At 41.1% G+C, this 20,332-nt stretch overlaps 1 protein-coding gene across 2 annotated transcripts; it reads left to right on the plus strand.

Annotated features, from left to right (window-relative positions):
* The first annotated feature begins 1,200 nt into the window (after positions 1–1,200).
* Positions 1,201–19,810, plus strand: LOC124859961 (beta-1,3-galactosyltransferase 1-like). 2 transcript variants are annotated; one of them, XM_047352885.1, is made up of 6 exons: positions 1,201–1,342; positions 1,626–1,818; positions 2,274–2,450; positions 3,010–3,187; positions 7,561–7,824; positions 18,764–19,810. In XM_047352885.1, exons 3-6 carry the CDS (start codon positions 2,428–2,430, stop codon positions 19,358–19,360), a joined length of 1,062 nt encoding a protein of 353 aa, XP_047208841.1. In that variant the 5' UTR covers positions 1,201–1,342; positions 1,626–1,818; positions 2,274–2,427; the 3' UTR covers positions 19,361–19,810. The 2 variants fall into 2 exon arrangements, with proteins under 2 accessions (XP_047208841.1, XP_047208840.1); XM_047352884.1 differs by lacking the exon at positions 1,201–1,342 and having other exon boundaries at positions 1,445–1,818.
* Positions 19,811–20,332: the final 522 nt, after the last annotated feature.

Here is a 20,332-nt window from a genome sequence, read left to right on the forward strand (position 1 = left end):
CACATTCGCAGGCCGACGGGTTTTACTCAACCTATTTCCTGATCCCAAAGAAGGACGGTTCCCTTCGGCCAGTGTTGGACCTCAGGGGGCTGAACCACTTTTTGAAGGTGCTGCCATTTCGGATGCTCTGTTGGTGGCCCCCCGAGTGGCCCATGAGGGTCTGGTTCCCACTGCTCCTCAGTCTGCTGGACGGGGAGCCATGGCGGCTCCCGGTCAGGGCAGACCTGTTGTCTCAGTTGGAGGGGAAGGTTTGGCATCCGTCTCCGGGCCATCTTCTCCTCACAGTGTGGCCGCTGAGGGGTGCTGGCAGCCCCTGACGGATCTGGAGCCCTCCATTCAGCGGACACTCCAGAATGCCAGAGCTCCTTCCACATTGAGTACTTATGCCCGTTGCTGGCAGCGTTTTGCGGAGTGGTGCAGACGCAGAGCAGTTGACCCAATTTCGTGTTCCCTGCATAATATTTTGAGGTACATGCAGGGTCTATTGGATGCCGGACGGGCAGCATCAACCCTGAAGGTGCACCTGGCTGCCATTTCAGCCAGCCACGACGTCGTGGATGGCAGACGAGTGGGGACACACTATTGGGTGTCACAGTTTCTCCGGGGTGCAAGGAGGCTGCGCCCCCCGTTACGGAGACCGGCGTAACGTAGCCTTCCACGTGCTACTTATAGACGCACGCCCAGGTGGGCTACGTAGATTTGCCAACTGTCCCTTGAAAAACGGAACCGTCCCATATTTAGAATAAAAAGTATGCGTCCCATATTGAGCTGAAACGGGATGCACGTAGTCCAGTATTATTAGGTGGATCAAAAATCTTCACTAAAATGTCAATAGAATTAATAAATGATGGGGCTTTATATTTAACATTACGTTAAATTCATTACCAGCCATATTCTGCTCTGTGACCAATGAGCTGACAGAATATTTTGGCTCATCTCATTGGCCAGCAGGTACCGTTGCTAAGGATAGATACAGGTGTTACGTCGATTCGCGTTTTCCCATCAGATACGGTTTCCCCAGCGTCTCCTCGCCGCTTACGTGACAGACAGACAGACAGACAGACAGACAGACAGACTGTGTCTTGCTAATCGCCAATGATTTCCCCCTGTTGTCTATTCCATTTGCACAACAGCTGTGAAATTGATTGTCAATCAGTGTTGCTTCCTAAGTGGACAGCTTGATTTCACAGAAGTTTGATGTACTTGGAGCTATATTGTATTGTTTAAGTGTTCCCTTTATTTTTTTGAGCAGTGTACATACAACAATACACATATACTTTAATTTTTATTAAAAACATTTTTCCAAATCCAGGATCAGACAGCACAGCAAGGAGAAACCAAGGTACATAGCAGAATTTGAGAATATTTCAGATATCTAAACTGCAATGCCTGTATACGTCAGGATATGTGTGTTTTACAAAGATAAGAGAAGGACTTAGCAGCAGCAGGCGTAGAGCAGTGTAAACGCAAGAGATAATGGGAGAGAGCGAGAGAGACGGAGAGAGAGAGATTTTACTGCCATAGTTTGACCACAGTGACTGAGTAACCAGGAAGATGTACCAACAAACGGTTCTCACCAGCAGTTGGTTACCTGCTTTAATTCTTCTTGTACATGTTTCCTAAAGATATCTTCAGAGCGAGCAGTGCATGGTATCAGAAAGAAGCTGGATGTTTGTTTCAGACACTTCCTCTCCAACCACTGCACACCTGGTGACAGTAAGCAAGCTGAGGCACATCCTCTTTCTGACTAGACTTGATAGACTTCTCAGAAGTTAGTGTTCCTCTTTAATGATGTTGGCGGAAGCTTTGCCAAAAAAGGTAAGCCTGTATTTTTATTTTGAATGTAATGTTTTGATAATAGCTGAAGGATGTGTTAAGCTACAGGCTAAAACATGAGTCTTTACTTTTGACAGATTGATCACTGAATTGTTTACTGTAGAGATCAATTAAGTTTAATCTTTTTCTTTTTAAACACTAGAAGCACAAATTATTCCGTTTTTATTATGCAATGAAAATTTAAACATCTATTCTTTACATTACCATACAGCAGACACTTCGAAATTCAGTTCAATTCAGTTTTATTCATATAGCGCCAATTCACAAAATGTTGTCTCAAGGCACTTTACAAAGTCAGTCCAATCGAATCAGACAGATTTCAAGTCGGGTACATACCTTCCAACAGTGCAGTCAGATTCAGTTTACACAACAGTAAAGTTGTTCAGTAAACACAAGTTCATACATGATGCTCAATCAACATTTTTCTTGTTCTACAGCTGGTCTGGCATGCTCCCTCCCCAGTCACAACATGTCTTCACTTGTCCTTTTTCACCTAAATAAGACGCGCTGCTTTCACTGGGGTGTTCAGATTGTGACAAGTTCAGTTCCTGGTTGTTTCCTCTCGAAGTGTGTGCAGCTTTATGTCTCTCAATGGAAAGTTACCACTTCAAATGGTAGGGATTTACTGCTCATTAACACGATTTTATTACCTTAATTGCCATGTATGTGCAGTGCTTATTAGTATGGTAAAAGTTAAGTTTTTGTGAAAAAAGGTTTGTGTTCTGGAGTATATGTTCTGTATTGTGTAATTGAAGGCAACACATGTACATTTTAATGCAAACCTCACTGGGTTTTAATCTTACAGCAGATTAAAGCATATATCACACTGTACAGTCTCCTTGTTTCTCATTTAATGCTCTATTTTGGCATAAATTGAATTATCTTTAGCTCAAGTGTAAGAAAACATTATTTTATTTTTTTCCCTAATGAGTGGCCTGTTAGTTTTTAGTAGATTGTAAATATGATACATTTTCATCAGTGTTTGTTTTCACATGTGTTTTGTGACCTCAAATTGCACTGGAAATGATTTGTGGTTGCATTAAAGTAGCCTCTTGTTGTGGCGCCAGCAGATGCAGATCTAAATGGACTTGATAGACTAATCAGTAAAGTAGAATTGAGTCATCCAGACGTGCCTCTAACAGCATTAAAGCTGTTTTAATCCTCTCTCTGCAGTGAAAAGGCTCCATGGAAAGGATCTAGGCATTGGTTATACTTTGCCATGCTCTCCCTAATGATGGGAGTCTTGATTTTCTACAGCTGGTCATCACTAACCTTGTTACCTTCACTGGGTTGGAGGGAAGACTCTTTATCGAGCTACAGTGACGGCAACAAGACGACCGCAGTTGAAATTGTAAGTATATTTAGTCCTCTGGATGAGTTATCAGCAACACTTTACTGTAACTACAGTATATTGTTTTGTTATTTTATTTTATTCCTAAGTCTGGTATCCTGTAAAATAAGTTTTCTGTAAGAAAAAGTTTGAAAAGATGGATTTGAGATCACCTTGAGAAAAAACACAGGCCGGAGTATATTTAAAAATATTTAAAACAGCGATGTAGAAAATGTGTTTTAGTTTAAAAAACATGCTAACTGATGTTGATGCAAAATAAAATTGTTGGAATAATAAAACTTGGAATTACATGATGAGAAGGTTTTTCCTTGTTTGCGTTTCGACTTCAGGAGGTGTTCTGTTATGAGGCTTCTTGCTTTCAGTAAAAATGTATCCGGAAGAAAACAAAAGACCAAAAAGGGCTCAAAAGCACTCTGTGGATGAAGAGAAAGATATTAAAAATGCCTTTTGTTTTACAGAGCAATTCAAGTAAAACCACTTTGACCAATGTGTTTCAACCAAGTTTAGTCTTTTCTATTTTTTCTCACCTATCCTGTCGCGGCATTTAGGAGAACCTGGTTGCCTGCATGTGCCAGGTCTGCTCTGCCCTACAAAAATATATCTGGAGATGGAACCTAATAACTTGCTTGTCTTTATTAAATCAGGACTGCATCTGGCATCATGGTGGACAGGTTGCATTAATAAAATGTGAACCTGTGTATGGCCTTCTCTTTTGTACTATATGTATGGGTGTGTAGATATGGAGCTTAGTCTTAATCATGGTCTTCGTTGTGATTTTATTTTATTTTTTTTCTGACATCATCCATGGTGTGCCCTCAAGCATTCTTGGGCCACTTTATTTTTCTTGATTTGTGTTAGGGCCCACTGGTCCCTCGTCCAGCATAAATGCACCCTGATGATGATGTCTGTACCTGGTTATGTGGTCAGGTACCTTTTGCAGGTCATACCATGCTGATGTAAATGGTTTTAAAAAGGTCTGACATGACACTTGGGTACACCTCCCTTAAATGTGAGTGGAGCAGAGTGGCATTCATCATCCGGTTCTGCAGGGCACTGTTCACAATAAAGTAGTCATCAGTCCAGGATGTGGCCAAAGGACGTCTACTTCTATGCCTTTCTGTGGCTCTTCCAGTCTCTCTGTATCTCTGATGCAACCTGCTAATGACAGTCTGTGATTCTCTAAAGTCAGTGCCCACTTCCGTCTGGTAACATCCTGTTTGAGGCTTGTTATGGTAAGGTACTGTTGATCAATTGTCAGCTGTTGCCTTGGTCTCACGATGTCAAAATGTGAACAGCCTGATGATGACTTATTTAATGCCAGTTGTGATTGAACCACAACATTTATTGGTCGACTCATGGTTTAAACACCTGTTGTAAATTTTCCATAAATCTCCTTGTTAGAGAACAACAAGTAGTGCAAAACGTTCTGAAACACTGAACAGTTGGACAAGTGCATTCAAAAGGTTAGAGATCACATTAGGCTCATCTGTAAAGGTTATAATGCATTTTAGGTTCATCCTGAAAGCCAAATATTCCTAACTTCTTGGTAGTAGTGTATGTTGTACACACTATGTGTGTAAGTGATTAAATACGACACAAACTTTTATGAGTGGAAAACAAGTTTTATTTTTACAACTTTCACAAAGAGCTGCAGTCATGGGATTCTAAAGTCGTGGTTGGTGAGAAATTCCAGCCTTTCCAACTCAGAACTCTGATCTCAGGGATGTTTGCAATTTCCTAACTCTGACCATGGAAATTCCAAACTAGGAGTGTAAATTGAACACTGTTTTCCACTACTTACAATAAACAGGAAAGACAGTAATTCCTGAGGGGTGGACATGAAATCAAATCTGAACAATCATTAGATATCTGTCAAACTAACATCTAAATCAGTTGATAACTATTGGCCTACAAAAACATATCGAAACTGTGACCTTAAACCTTTGTGAAAAATACTTATATACATTTCAGAATCTGGATCTCTCTCTAGAAACAAATAAAAAATGTCAGTAAAATATGAATTGACATTAACATCCTGACAGACAGTTCTGAAAAATTTGTTCTTTTTATTTCCTCTTATCTCTCTTTTCCCTCCTCGCTCTCTTCCCACCACTGTGTCCTCATCTCTCTTCCAAGCCCCCTGTCACTGCTGCTATACTACATACTAGTTTGAGCTCGTTAACCATCATAAGCTAGGCTATTTGCTTAACCAGCGAGCTAATTTTGGACAAAGCTGGAGAAATTTCACTTTTATTGTTACAACCTTGTGCTTATTGAAGTGGTGTGGTAAATGTTTTACTGGCTTTTACACATTGGTGGAATTTCCTGAAACACAGAGCCACAGAGAGGAGGTGTATATTATATATAGTATGTGTGGTACGTATGTATGATATGCATTGTGTACATCCTACAGAGCCATGGTCTTCTCAGGTAGAAGGAGTAAGAAGTATGGAAGTAGAAGAAGAAAGGAAAGAAATAAATAATGATCAGGAGGAGAGGTGCATGGTAGAGGAAGAAGGAGAAAGTCATATAAAGGATGTAGATCCAGGTTTGTGGCCAGCATATTTGACTGATAAGTACAGAGAGGCTATTGTTAGGGCACTGGCCACAACAGGGTTAGTAGTATTGAATATTAGCTGCAAAAGCAGATCCGAACAAAAACTGAGAAAAACAGAGCGCTCTTGTGGAGAATTCTGGATGTGACATTTTACTTAGTCTCAAAGGAATTTACCTTTTATTTACCTGGATATCATCTAGGTAAGACCTAGATGATATCCAAAATGGATTTTTTTTTAGGCACATTAGAGTTTTTGTCTCATTATGATCCACTGCTTCATGAGCACTTGCAAAAAGCTAGGGAGAAAAATACAAGAAACCAGGCTGACACATTATCTGAGCTCTGACATTCAGAATGAATTAACCAATTTATATGGCAGAAGAGTTTTGAAAACAATTTTATAGGAAAGGGAGGATGCTATTTATTTTTCAGTCATTTGTGATGCCACACATTTGGTCCTCATCAGATATGTGAGGTATAGCAAAGAAATAAATGCCCGGAGATCATGGAACGGTTCTTAGAATTTACGGACGTTCACAAAAAAACGGAGTGAGATTGCAAATATGATTGAAAATGTGCTCCATCAAAAAGGGGTAGACATTGGAGACTGCATAGGACAAGGATATGCCAATGGGGCAAACATGCTAGGAAGGGTAAAGGGAGTCCAAGCCCAGATCTTAAAGAGAAACCATAAAGCTACATTTTCACCCTGTGCCTCTCACACCTTAAATTTGGTAAGCGTGAATGCTTCACAGATGAGCCCAGAAGTTGCAACATTTTCTTGCTGCATCAATCGCCTTTACTCATTTTTTAGTGCCAGCCCAGAACGCTGGGCCATCTTCAAAGAGAAAACAGATTGCTCTTTGCATCGCTTCTCAGATTCCCGCTGGAGTGCACATTGAACCTTTAGCATAACACCTTCTTGCTGTCATTGAAGCCCTTGACAGTATACTCACGTCTTACCAGCGAAGCCAGATCAGAGGCTAGTGGTCTCAAAAACGACTTCTTGATATTCAATGCGATTGTCCTACTCACTGTCTGGCTCAAAGTGCTACAGTGCATTAATGACAGGAATGTGGTTATCCAGTCTGAAAAAATCTCTCTCGATGCAGAGGTAGCCAACATTGGTGCCTTAACAAAAGACATGCCGGCTCTCAGAAATTGATGGGAGTCACTATTGTCTGAGGTAACACTGACTGCAACACCAACTGATGTTGCACCTCAGTTTAGCAAGGAACACAGTAGGTAAAGGAAAAGGTAGAGATTCAATGATGAGACATCTCAAGAGGAGACAGCTCAGGACAGTGCAGCAACAGTGTTTTATACAGTTATGGACTGTGTCATAAGTGATTTAAACACCAGATTCCACACTACTGCAGAAATAGTTGAGTACCCAACCACAGACAGGTAGGCTGAGATGCAGTCATTTATGTCCAAATGTTGATATGTTGTTTTAAAGCATTTATCAACCAATATGGATGATGTACCAAGAACCTTTGAACATCACTTATTGTACGAAAAGTAATTTTGGAAAGTAGGAGGTAAACTGGTAGTCAGACTAATGTCATTTGTAAAATCCCATTGAGTTTCATTGTGTTTTTTGGGTAAAGGTTTTTAGGCTCAAAGTTCCTAAATAAGTGTGACACCGTTGTCCATTTGTTAAATTATCCATTTAAAAACAGAAGAGTAAAAACCAATTTAGAATTGCTTCTGATATTGTGCAATCATTCAGACAAAATTGATTGATTATCACCTATATAAACAAAGTGATGTAAAACATAAGTAATAAATTATACATAATAATGTGCCTCCACAGATTTCTCCTCATCATTTACCCTCACAATTCTTTGTGGAATATCCTCACCAATATCATTTCATACTGGATGAACCAAACAGATGCCGACAGGAGAGTCCCTTCCTGGTCGTCATTATCCCAGTCGCCCCACAAAGCAGAGAGGCCCGTGACATCATTCGCAGCACATGGGGAAAAGAAACGCAGGTGTTTGGCCAGTTGGTCAGCTACTACTTCCTCCTGGGAAAGTCTAGAATAGGCAATGACAGAGAACCGCTTGATGAACAGGTGATTTGACTGATGTTTTTCACTAAACCCTCACTGCAAGATAAGATAAGACATGGTACAAGAGTTGAATAGGGTAAACTCTTAAGTGCACTGCCATCTTTGTTTGCAGAATAGGCTGAAGTTGGTTTTCCTTTTGTGAATGCAGTCAGATCACTTCCTGTACAGAAAGTCTTAAGTTTCTTAAGTATGGGAAGAAACTTGTGCCCTCAGAAACTAAATTTGAATTGCTCAGACTAAATCTGTGTTTGTGTAATTTAAAAATGAAATGCATTGGTTTGAAAAGGAATTTCACTGAAACTGAAACTGAATTTAATGATTAGAAACTGAATTTGTTTACTTTTAAAATGTATTTTGTTGTATTAAGAATTCAGTTAGACTACTTTCACTTTCAGGTCTGAAATTCAATTTCAGTTCAGTTTTTTGTGTCTCACATCTGGGTCCTTGAGGATAGCCGCAGATTCATCACAAATTCATCGATTTACGTTTCACATCAGGTTAAACTTCGTTTATGGTGGAATTCGGGGTGTGGCCTAGGTCTCAAGATGGAGTAGACGTATTCAAGGAAGCTCCGACTCAACTTCACTTATTTCACCCCAAATAATCTTTAAGAACCCCTGCTTAATCGACTCATAGTATTAGTGACCACTCTATAAGCAGGATGACGAAACCTAAAAGTAATAAGAAAGACAAAAGCTCCGGGGACGACATTTCAGACAACCAGGCGAAGCTAGCATGCACTGAGGTGGCTAGCGCTAGCACTTCAAACCCATCAGCAACCAATGAGGATGTCCTGGCAGCTATTAACAAGCTTAGTGGTACGGTTGACATGAGACTTGTTGAGCTCAACAGTTCAATCTCCAGCCTCAGAGCAGCATTATCTGATACTTGCGACCGCGTGTCGTCAATTGAGGCCGCAACCGAATCACATGACAGACGGATTTCGGAGCTGGAGAAGAGATGTGATAGCTTGGCAGCTCAATGCTCTCAGCACCAAGCTAAGCTGGAAGACATAGAGGCGCGCTCACGTCAGCAGAATATTCGTATTGTCGGCATACCAGAGAAAGCGGAGAATGGTAAACCGATGGATTTTATCATCAAATTGCTGCTGGGACAAGACAATTTCAGTCGACCACTAGAGGTGGATCGGGCGTACCGGAGCCTAGCACAGGCTAAGGAGGGAAAGACGAGGGCCATTATCGTCAAGCTGCACTATTTTCAAGAGAAGGAGCGGGTGTTGCAGTTGGCGAGAGAAAAAGGCCCTCTCTAATATGAGGGGCACCCGGTGTTCATCTTCCCCGACCTCACCTCGACAGTGATGAAGAAGCGCCAGGCGTTCCAAACTATCAGGGAGAAATGCAGATCTAACGGGATTCGGTATGGTTTTCGGTACCCTGCAAAGTTTGTGGTCACTGTGAACAATAATACCGCTATGTTTGACACTCCAGGTGATGCGGATAAATTCCTGAGCCGTGAGCGTGCGAACTGGCGGTCTGAGACTGAATAAAGCAGATGGTTCAATGCCATTATCATTATATTTGAATGTGTGTAATGTTAGGACTAAATATTGGTTTATTTCCGGGTGGAAAAATAATTAGCTATTTTGAAGCTGTTCATTGTGTTGAGTTTGGCGGTTTTGGCTGGGGAGATGGGTAGCTATGTTGCTAGTTCGCCCCCTTGTGGACTGCTAGGTTTAGCTTTTGGTTGGGGTATGGGAGACACCGCCCCTGGTTCTGTTCAGTTAGGTTTGATGTTGGGAGGGATTAGACTTTTTTTGGGGAGGGATGTTTTTGCACATCGGTCTATTTTGAATACTCTATAGGTAGCTTCGCAGTCATGCAACAGTTAGTTAATAGCTTGCACACAAACAAATGTTAACTAATCCATATAAGTATTGCATGGGCGGGGTCAATTTGATCAGCTGGAATGTTCGAGGGATAAATAGTCCTCTAAAAAGAGGCAAAGTATATTCGCACCTTCATTCTTTGAAAGCCGATATTTGTTTTCTTCAGGAAACTCACATTAAGAAAACAGCTGCTAAGGTTCTTAGCCCCTCATGGGCTTCTCATATATATCAGTCAAATTTCAGCACAAAAACGAGGGGGGTAGCAATATTGATAAGAAAAAATATACCGTTTACCCACAATAAGATAATTTCAGATCATAGGGGAAGATATGTGATTGTAAGCAGGCAGCTAAATTCAACACCAGTGACATTAATCAATGTATATGGGCCCAATTTTGATGATCCCATCTTTTTTCAGAACCTTTTTAATGCAGTGCCAGATTTGATTAGCTCTAACATAATCATTGGAGGGGACTTAAATCTAACCTTAGACCCAGTTTTGGATAGACAACGCCCTCAATCTGGTGTATCCAGGAGTGGAGAGACTCTTAAAAATGTATTAAACTCTCATTATTTGGTTGACATCTGGAGACTGCTATACCCCACCGGGAGAGATTATTCATACTTTTCTGCAGTTCATAAATCCTATTCTAGGGTTGATTACTTTTTGTTAGATTCTAGATTGCTGGCATCAGTATCAGACTGTAAATACTGTAATATTCACATATCAGATCATGCGCCTGTGAGTTTGAATCTTAAACTAGATTATAAGAAGAGCAGGTGCAATTGGCGACTGAATAACGCTCTGCTGAAGGATAAAGAATTTTGCTCTTATATCTCAAACGAAATCAAGTTATACTTGAGCTCTAATGACACAGGGGATGTGGATGACTCAATGCTTTGGGAAGCTATGAAAGCGGTCATAAGGGGATGTATAGTGTCATACGAGGCGGCAAAAAACAAAGAGTCCAAGTTGAGGTTGAATGAAATAGACAATCTGCTGACTAGCCTAAACAACTCATATAAACTACAACAGAGTCCAGATACTCTTAAGAAAATAACAGCTCTGCGATATGAATATAATTATATTGTGTCAAGAAATGTTTCTAGATTGCTGGTACAAGTTAAACAAAGATGGTTTGAGCTGGGCGACAAACCGCATAAATTACTAGCTCGACAGCTTAAACAGCTGCAGGCATCGAGAGCAATACATCATATTAAGCTTGAAGATGGCACTTTTCTCACAGATCCAGATAAAATTAACGACTGCTTTGCAGACTTCTATGCCAAAGTTTATCAATCGCAGGGAAAATTAGATATTGAAAAGATGGACAGATTCTTTGATAACCTAATCCTGCCGAGACTACCGTCAGACTCAGCAGAAGTGCTAGAAGCTAGTGTAACATCCACATGCATCTACAGGCAATTTTCAATCTCCAATTAATGCTTGATTTTGGACTATTTGAGGAAACCACAGTACCCATAAAAATCTATGTATATCATGCTTTTTGGTGGGACCCAAAAAAAGACTTTCAGAAATAGCATAAAGAGACAGGGACATTGAACCAGGGTGAGTGAAATGGAAGAAACCAGCCAGGAAGAGTAGAAACCAGGGAGCCTAAAGACTGAAAAGGAATAAAGACTGACAATTTAAAACCTAGTGAGTCTAATCAGAGCAATGCTGAACAGCTGAAGGAGAGTGGAGAACAGGGAACTGGGAAAAGATGACTAATAAACAAAAACATAAAAGGATCTTCAAACTAAGGGGGGGTTAGGCCAACATTAAATTAACAGTCAAAACCAAAGTGCATAGAGAACAGAACATAAGAAATAACTAAGAAACTGAACACAAAGATGTGTATGGGATGACCCTAATGACAATAATAAACAACTGAATATGGCAACCTAAAAATGATAAAACAAAGACAAACGAAAACCAATACAAACAGCTGTAGATAATGTCAACATGTGCATACAGAGATGACACGCTCCACAAAAAAAGACCCCAGCTTCATTTTAAATTAGAACCACTATCATAACCTACCCATATAGGATATGATAGTGGTTATCATAGGTTGGGATATTTATATATATCCCAAACAACGAATCTGTAAAGTTAAATGTTAATGGCTTACAATATATAAATTTTTAGCTTTATTGCTATCTCAGAACTAGTGACCTTTAACTTGTAGGAAGTTAACTAACTAGTAGGAAAAAGTGCTTTCAGCAATAATCTACTTCAAAAAAGGCCTGCAACCATATCAAAGTGCGTACCTGCAAGGTGACTTCATGTTCTCCTCATGTATACATGGGTTCTCTCCTGGGCCTCCGGCATCCTTCCAAAGACTTGAATATGGGTTAAGTGATTAATTTCAATTACCCTTAACCCTCCTATTACTTTCAAATTAACTAACATTTTTTTCTCTTTGGGGTTGACCCCAGACCCCTGCTAAAATGAGTACCGGTAATCTGATGTAGGCTTGTAAGTTAGTTCCATCCACTTATTTCCAACTATCCCCACACACGGGCCTACCTTCTAAACTTGTCATGGTGTTATGAAGAGCTCAAATGCTGATTTTATTTCTTGGACATGGCTGACTGCGTATATGCGTAGGGCCTGGAACTATTTTGATGACATTAGCAGCACTAAGTTTACCCTGTTGTAAAAGTGGGGAGGCAGACCACAAACACTTTCCACTTTTGGAAAGTAGAGTGTTTACTGAAAGTTGAGAGAGAACAGGAGGGTCAACACTGATTCATTCTCATCAGTGGAGGATGCCTCATAATCAGGGTCCTCCACAATGTTATCCTCTGTCTCAGACACGTTCTCCTCTATGTCACCTTAGTGGTCAAAGAGTTTGACAACTTCTCATTTACAGAAAACCTTTTCTTTAAAGAGTGCTATGAATCAGAAAAAGGCGGACCCAAGATTCAGCCAGACACAGTACTGAAAGTTTAAAAGGTTTATTCAGCCACAGGAAAACGTCACACAGGTAACACTCCTCACAGCTTCCAGGAATCACTGAGGCAGAAAGAGGGATTAGTGACTTGTAGTCTCTCCAGATTTTGCAGGGATCAGAAAAGTCACTAACCTGCTTTTGTCTTGAGTGGAACTTGAAACCCAGAGGGGAAACCTCAGTGGGCGGCAGGCGGTGATCTCCACAGCCCAGGTAAGAAGTGACTCCAGGCTGAATAATCCGAGGACAGAAACAGGGTCAACGATTGGAACAAGAGACGTCAGGCAAGAGGCAGGCAGAGGCATAAACCAGATGCAAGAAACAAGGTCGACAACCAAAATCCAAATAGTCCGACAGGGAGCAGGCAGAAGCATAAATCCAAAAGGCAAGGCAAGGTCAAGAACAATGATCAGACAGGAAGGAACGCTGGATATCTACTCACACAATGGCTTTCAAAAATCTGGCACTGTCTGCTTGTCAGAGTCAGTATATATCAGGGAAGACAAAGGTGCTTGACATTCCACAGATTGCACTACACAGCAGCAGCCACCAGGTGCATCTAATCTGCTGATTGCAGCCAGGGAGACAGGGTAGAGCAGACGTGCCAGAATCATAACAGAGAAGTATCTGTATCTTCACGGAAACAGTATTTTCCCACCTCCATGTTATAGGAAATATCCAACTTCTCAGTGTTTCCATGTCATGTGAACCATCAGTGCTTCTCACACTGCTGTAGTTATGGTTACGAAGGGTTAGGGCCCTCAGGTCTTTTGAAGATTAAAAAATGTTATGTTATAGTGACCTCAAAATCAACCAAAACATATGTGTGTAAAATATTACCATTTGCTATGTTTTATACAGCTAAAACAGCCTGGGGTCAAATTGACGCCAAAGAACATCAATGTGTACAGCTTGTGTACACATGATGTTGCTTATTGTGGACATGATGGGCAACAAACCGTGCCCCCGTTTCTAACAAAGATCCCAGCTTGTTTACACCATGACCCGGCCCCACTTCTGCGGAAAAGCGCCGCCGCCGGGGAAAACGCAGTGGACGGCTGGTAAAGATGAGGATGTGTTTGATGCACTTTACTGACGGTCCTCGGACCGTGCCGAAAGGGGTTCCTCGCCTTTTTTCGTGGCGTTCAAAATTCAATTCAAAAATACTTTATTAATCCCAAAGGGAAATTAAATGTTGTAACTCATTATGAAGGTTTCTTCAAACCGTTGTAGATGCTGATGGCTATGGGCAGGAAGGATCTCCTGTAGCGCTCCGTCTTACAGCAGATCTGTAGAAGCCTCTGACTGAAGACACTCTGTTGTTGTAGGACAGTCTCATGAAGAGGATGCTCAGGGTTATCCATAATGTTCTTCCTTTTATGAAGAATCCTTCTTTGCACAATGATCTCCAGAGGTTCCAGAGGAGTCCCCAGAACAAAGCCAGCCTTCTTTATCAGCTTGTTGAGCTTTTTTAAAGTCCCTGGTTCTGAAGCTGCTTCCCCAGCAGATGATGGCAGAAGAGATCACACTCTCCACAACAGACTTATAGAAGATATGCAGCATCTTGCTGCAAACACCAAAGGACCTAAGCTTCTTCAAGAAGTACAGTCTGCTCTGTCCCTTCTTGTAGATGGCTTCACAGTTGCATCTTCACTCTAGTCTGTTGTCCAGGTGAACACCGAGGTATTTATACTCCTCCACCACTTCTTCTCCCATGATGGAAATAGTTTTTGACTTATTCCTGTTTCTCTTAAAATCTACAATCATCTCCTTTGTTTTAGTCATGTTCAAGATGAGATGATTGTTTCCACACCATGCCACAAAGCGGTCCACCACCATCCTGTACTCAGCTTCTTGTCCATCTCTGATCCACCCCACGACTGCAGAATCATCCGAGTATTTCTGCAGATGACAGGAGTCTGTCTTGTACTGGAAGTCTGAGGTGTACAGAGTGAAGAGGAATGGTGAGAGTACCGTCCCCTATGGTGCTCCTGTGCTGCTGACTACCTGGTTAGACTCACAACCCTTCAGTCTCACAAACTATGGACTGTTTGTCAGGTAGTCTTTGATCCAGGAGATTGTTGAGGCTTCCACCTGAGTCTTCTGGAGTTTCTGACAAAGCAAATCAGGTTGGATTGTATTAAATGCTCTGGGGAAATCAAAGAACATGATCCTCACAGTGCTACTGGCTTTGTCCAGATGACAGTGGGTTTGTTGAAGCAGGTGTATGATGGCATCTTCAACTCCAACTCCACAGCGATAAGCAAACTGAAGGGGGTCATGATAGTTTATTGTTTGTTTACTCAGGTGGGCCAACAGGAGTCTCTCTAGGACCTTCACGATATGGGATGTCAGGGCAACAGGTCTATAGTCATTGAGGACTGATGGGTGAGTTTTCTTTGGTACCGGAACAAGACAGGAGGTCTTCCACAACACTGGAACCTTCTTCTGGGCCAGGCTAAGGTTGAAGAGGTGCTGCAGAATCCCACAGAGCTGCTCTGCACAGGCCTTCAGGACTCTAGGGCTGACATGATCTGGACCTGCAGCCTCATTCCGATTCAGTCTCTCCAGTTGCATCTTCACTTGACTTCTTGAGACACACAGGTGGAAGGGGGAAGCAAAGGAAGCATCAGCATCTTCTGATATGGTTGAAGGCAAACATGTAGAAGCAGAAGGGTCTAGGGCTGAGGTGGAAGATAAAACATTTGAGGTGTTACTGGACAGCTGTGGGTCAAAGGAGGGTGGGATGTCTGTTTGGCTGTGAGCAGGAGAGGAGGATGCTGAGCTTGTTTCTGAATTGAACCTATTGAATAATGTGTTCAGTTCATTGGCTCTGTCCAGACCTCCATTGGTCTGCTCATCCTTCTGCTTGAAGCCTGTGATCTTCTTCATCCCTGACCACACATCTCTGATATTGTTTTGCTGGAGCTTGCTCTCCAGCTTTTTCTTGTACACGTCCTTGCTGTCTCTTATCTTGACTTTAAGTTGCTTCTGTATACTTCTCAATAATTCTCTGTCTCTGTCGGCTCTTTTTTTTCTTGTTAAGCAGGTCCTTCAGGTCACTTGTGATCCATGGTTTGTTATTGGGGAAGCATCTCACGGTTCTGGTGGGGATGATGTTATCCACACAGAAGTTTATATAGTCAGTTACACACTCAGTCATGGCGTTGATGTCCTCTTCATGTGGCTGGCACAGTGCATCCCAGTCTGTAGCCTCAAAGCAACCTTGCAGAGCTTCTTGAGCTTCCTGTGACCATTTTCTCACAGTCCTCTTTATTACAGGTTGCCTCTGAACAAGGGGCTTATATTTCGAGCAGAGAAAAACAAGATTGTGATCTGATTTGCCTAGAGGAGGTCTTGCTGTAGAGATGTATGAGTTCTTGACATTTGCATAAAACAAATCCAATGTTTTGTTTTCTCTGGTAGAGCAGCTGACAAACTATTGAAACGTTGGAAGTGTAGCAGAGAGTGAAGCATGGTTAAAATCACCAGAAATTGCCACAAAAGCATTGGGGTTTTGTGTCTGTAGCTTAGCAACAACTGAGCTGATGGCATCACATGCAGTGTTGGCAACAGCGGAAGGTGGAACGTAAACTGTTGCCAAAATAACACTGGTGAACTCTCTGGGTAAATAATATGGACAAAAACTTACTCCCAAGTGTTCAATACCTGGACTGCAGAGATGACACTTCACAGTAACATGTCCTGGATGACACCATCTGTTGTTCATAAGTACTGCCAGTCCACCTCCTTTACATTTGCCGCTCCTCTTTAAATCTCTGTCCGCTCGTATGGCTAAAAAGCCCAGCAGAGAGACACTGGAGTCGGGGATATGATTCTGCAGCCATGCCTCAATAAAACACATAATACTGCATGCCTGGTACTGTGGCTGGGTCCTTTGTAGGGCTTGGAGTACATCCAACTTGTTTCCCAATGATCTCACATTGCCCATCATAATCGACATAAGAGATGGCTTGAACTTCCTCCTTCTCTCTCTTCTCTTAGCTCCTGTTCTGCATCCACGGCGTCTCCTTTTCAACTCATCAGGGATTTGGGGTTGTAGTTGAAGTATTATTTGAGCTTTTGAGATATTAATCAGCTGCTCCCAATTGTGAGAAACAACCCCGTTGCCATGGCAATGCATCATAACAAATGTCCAAAAGTAGAAAAGTATTAGGAAAAATCCTCCAAGCTGCACAGCATCCGACATCAGAGAGGACAGTCGTCCAAAAAAAAATCAACTGTATCCACCATAAGAGGAAGAGTTCCCAAAAAAGAATAAATCAGAATGAAAAGTAACAGAGCTACTCCAACCTGCTGCCACCTTGAGCGGCGCAATTCTAGAAATGAGAAATGAAGTCAAACAAATAGAGCCTGAAGGTTAATACTGCTGTCTGCACTGCAAATAACCACATGGTTTGTATTTTCCCTTTATAAATTGCTGATGGCTTATAATCCTATTTCGTTTCAGATGTTCTTGTTTTCTGATCTTGTTCATTATTCAGCCATTTAAAATGTTCAAAATATGTTTTGTGTTCATAGATATAAAAATCTAACACTGTAGAGTAATACATTGATGATAAATACCATTTGTTAAATTTATTTGTAAAGCTTTCAACAACTTAAACACTTGCATATTAATGTTAGGAACAAAGTTTAAATCAGTTTATTTGTAGAGCATACTACTACTAATTATAATTATAAGAAATAGACCAATCATTAATGTCACATATTATCTGACTGAATTGTATCTGTTTAACTTCCACCCATTGTAGAAACCCAGAGGGAGTTTGAAAACAATGTGCCGGCAGTCAGCTGTTCTCTCGGGGTTTAGCGCACCTCAACCGCCCGGTTGTGCAATTAAGCGATATCTTGAGAAACCGATCAGATATTTTAGGTTTACACAAGTACATTCTTGTCTAAAAACATTGTATATTTTGTCCCACAGAATGCCCAATATAACCAATTATTTACAGCTTTTTTCTCTCCTCCAGCCTTTGCTGCTTCTGTTTGAACAATCTACTTTGACCCGCAATGAATCATGGGATAGGGCGGGAAAAGGAGGATACACCGGACCCATCCTTCAAATCTGGGAAAAAGAAGGATAGCATTTGGAGGAGCCTTCAAAGTTGGATAGCCTTGGTCGCCTCAACATGACGTAATCGGCCTCAAAGGCGACCTTCAAAGGATGCAGCCCCTGAATTTGGACACAGCAATAATGAATGACATCCGTGAATCCTGTAAATCTGTGTTGGATTAATCTCTGGCTTCAAGGACCCGGATGTGTGACAAAAAACTGAAGTTTGGAACTGAAAGTGAAAGTAATCAAACTGAATTTTCAATACACAGCAAAACAATTTTCAAAGCAAACAAATTCAGTTTTAAAGCAAATAAATTCCGTTTCGGTTTAGTGAAATTCATTTCAAACTAATGCATTTAATTCCCAATTATCCAAATAAAGATTCAGTCTGAGCAATTCAGTTTCTGATGGCACAGGTTTCTTCCCATACTTACAATTCTTAAACAACTATCAGCTCTTTTAAGTGTGTGTGCTGTTTTTTTGTTTTTTTGTTTTTTTTATAGAATATTGAGTTTTATTGGGCTGAAGATCAGCTCACTTATCTACAGACCAAGTTTGGACTTGTTTGTGCACACATGCAAACCTCTGATGGGTATGTGCTCCTTCCTGAAACTGAGGTGTTTTGAGGCCAGTGATTTCAACATAACACTGTGAGATCACCCATGTTTGTCACCCATGTCGGTATTTGCACAAATCAATCACCTGGCCTCATGCAGAACCTTAAGACCTCGTTACCAAACTCCATCAATAGCTGGTGATACCTTTTGAGGCATCTGCTGACCTTCACCCACTATTTTAACTGACTGTTGGATGATCCGGCAACTACCAGATAAACAACAAAGCTCTGCTTGTTTTTCCAACACTTATTCCCTCTGGTACTGGCTCTAGAGAAGCCCATATCCAATCCAGTTGTTTACATACCTGTCACTTCTCTGCATGTGTACCAAATCCTGACCAAATTTAATAATACCTTCTTGATGCCTAGCTACTTCTATCATTGAGTGTACTGATGAGTTGGACATTGTTAACTGACACCTTAAATGTTCTTGTTTTTCACAGATTTTACTTGAAAGCCAGAAGCACCATGATGTCCTCCAGAGTAACTTTTTGGACAGCTACAGAAACCTCACCATTAAAACAATGGTTATGTTGGAGTGGCTCAGTACTCACTGTCTCAACACCTCATATGCTATGAAGATCGATTCAGACACCTTCCTTAATGTACACAACCTCGTCAACATGCTCCTGAAAGCCCCCCACCATGACTACATGACAGGCCTGGTGGCAAGGGGTGCTACGGTTCTTCGAGATCCTAACTCAAAGTGGTTTTTGTCTTCTAATGCGTTCCCTGAGTCATCTTACCCTCCGTACGCCCTGGGGCTGGGCTACGTGTTCTCCCTGGATTTACCCAAGCGACTACTAGAGGCATCAAGATATGTTAAGGCTGTTTACATTGAAGACGTGTATGTGGGTTTGTGCATGAGACATGTAGGGGTTCCACTGACAGATCCACCTCACAATGGTTTATTTATGATCACCCTAAACAAACCAAATGTTTGTTACTTAGCTTCTGTCATCACTACATTACTGCAGGACTCTGAGCAGATTTTGGATGTATGGAAGGTTTTTAAGACTCAACCAAGAAGGGACTGTTAGACCTCCAAAGTTTGGTGGCCTTTTTCTCCCACATACAAAATGTACCCTGTTGGGTGGTACATGTTAGAACACCAGCCGGTGTACTTCACAGAGAGACCTGATGATTGTCTCTACTCTTCATTTTTGTCTTCTGAAACTAAAGCCGTTTGCAGGAGACGGAGTAAAATGTTATTCTGAAGCTGTATGCAAATACTGTACATTATTACTTCAAATATAATTTATAACTTCTAAGATTTTATATGGTGATTTGTTAGATTTTAAGAGATTTTTATTCAACAGTCAGAGCTTAAATGGCTCATGGAGTCAGGATGAGCTATTACAAGTGTTAAAGCTTAGTGTACTTAACCTTTAATGCTACTGTTCCTGTGCATCATAGGAGAGTGTCTTCCAAGAACGCTACTATGTTTGCTTTGTTCCCGCAATTTGTGAAATAAACTGTTTCTGATTTTTTTTTTTTTTACTGCGAGTTGCATTGTTTGCCATGCTCCAACATTTCCCTTCCTATAGTTAGTTTAGTGAGTAAAAATGATTTACATTTGAAGTGGGATACCTTAACAGTGTTATAACATTTTCCATTTAACAGTAGTTGGCTGTAGCCGCATCATACTATGTAGTTGCTTATTTAAAAAAAAATCATTTCCAGGCATGTTTGTGCTTTGTTAGGTAGCATTTCTTAGATTCTCATCTCCTTAAGCTTGTAATTAGAAGCTTTACCTTGTAAATCCTGAAATTTTGCTGCAGTTTCAAAAGGTACGGTTAATCTTTCTAGTGACGGTCAAAGCCCCTTTTGATAAAGGTATAACTATAAAGTTTTCCTCAGCGACTAATTCAACATGCTCATTTATTTTTTGTGAAGAATGAACAGAACAGCATGCAGGATATCTTTGTTGCCCCATAGCAAGGAGGTTCTTGGATCAAATCCTAACTAGAACCTATCTGTGTGCGGTTGGCATGCTTGTTTCATTCATGCAT

Source organism: Girardinichthys multiradiatus, chromosome 23, assembly GCF_021462225.1.
Source record: "Girardinichthys multiradiatus isolate DD_20200921_A chromosome 23, DD_fGirMul_XY1, whole genome shotgun sequence".
In the NCBI taxonomy this organism is placed as follows: domain Eukaryota; kingdom Metazoa; phylum Chordata; class Actinopteri; order Cyprinodontiformes; family Goodeidae; genus Girardinichthys; species Girardinichthys multiradiatus.

Excerpts from the sequence above, each read along its gene's own strand:
- LOC124859961 (XM_047352885.1), top strand. The coding sequence starts at position 2,428 with ATGGAAAGTTACCACTTCAAATG. Across the intron at positions 2,451-3,009 it reads GAAAGTTACCACTTCAAATG|TGAAAAGGCTCCATGGAAAG; the intron begins GTAGGGATTTAC and ends CTCTCTCTGCAG. Across the intron at positions 7,825-18,763 it reads GAGAACCGCTTGATGAACAG|ATTTTACTTGAAAGCCAGAA; the intron begins GTGATTTGACTG and ends TGTTTTTCACAG.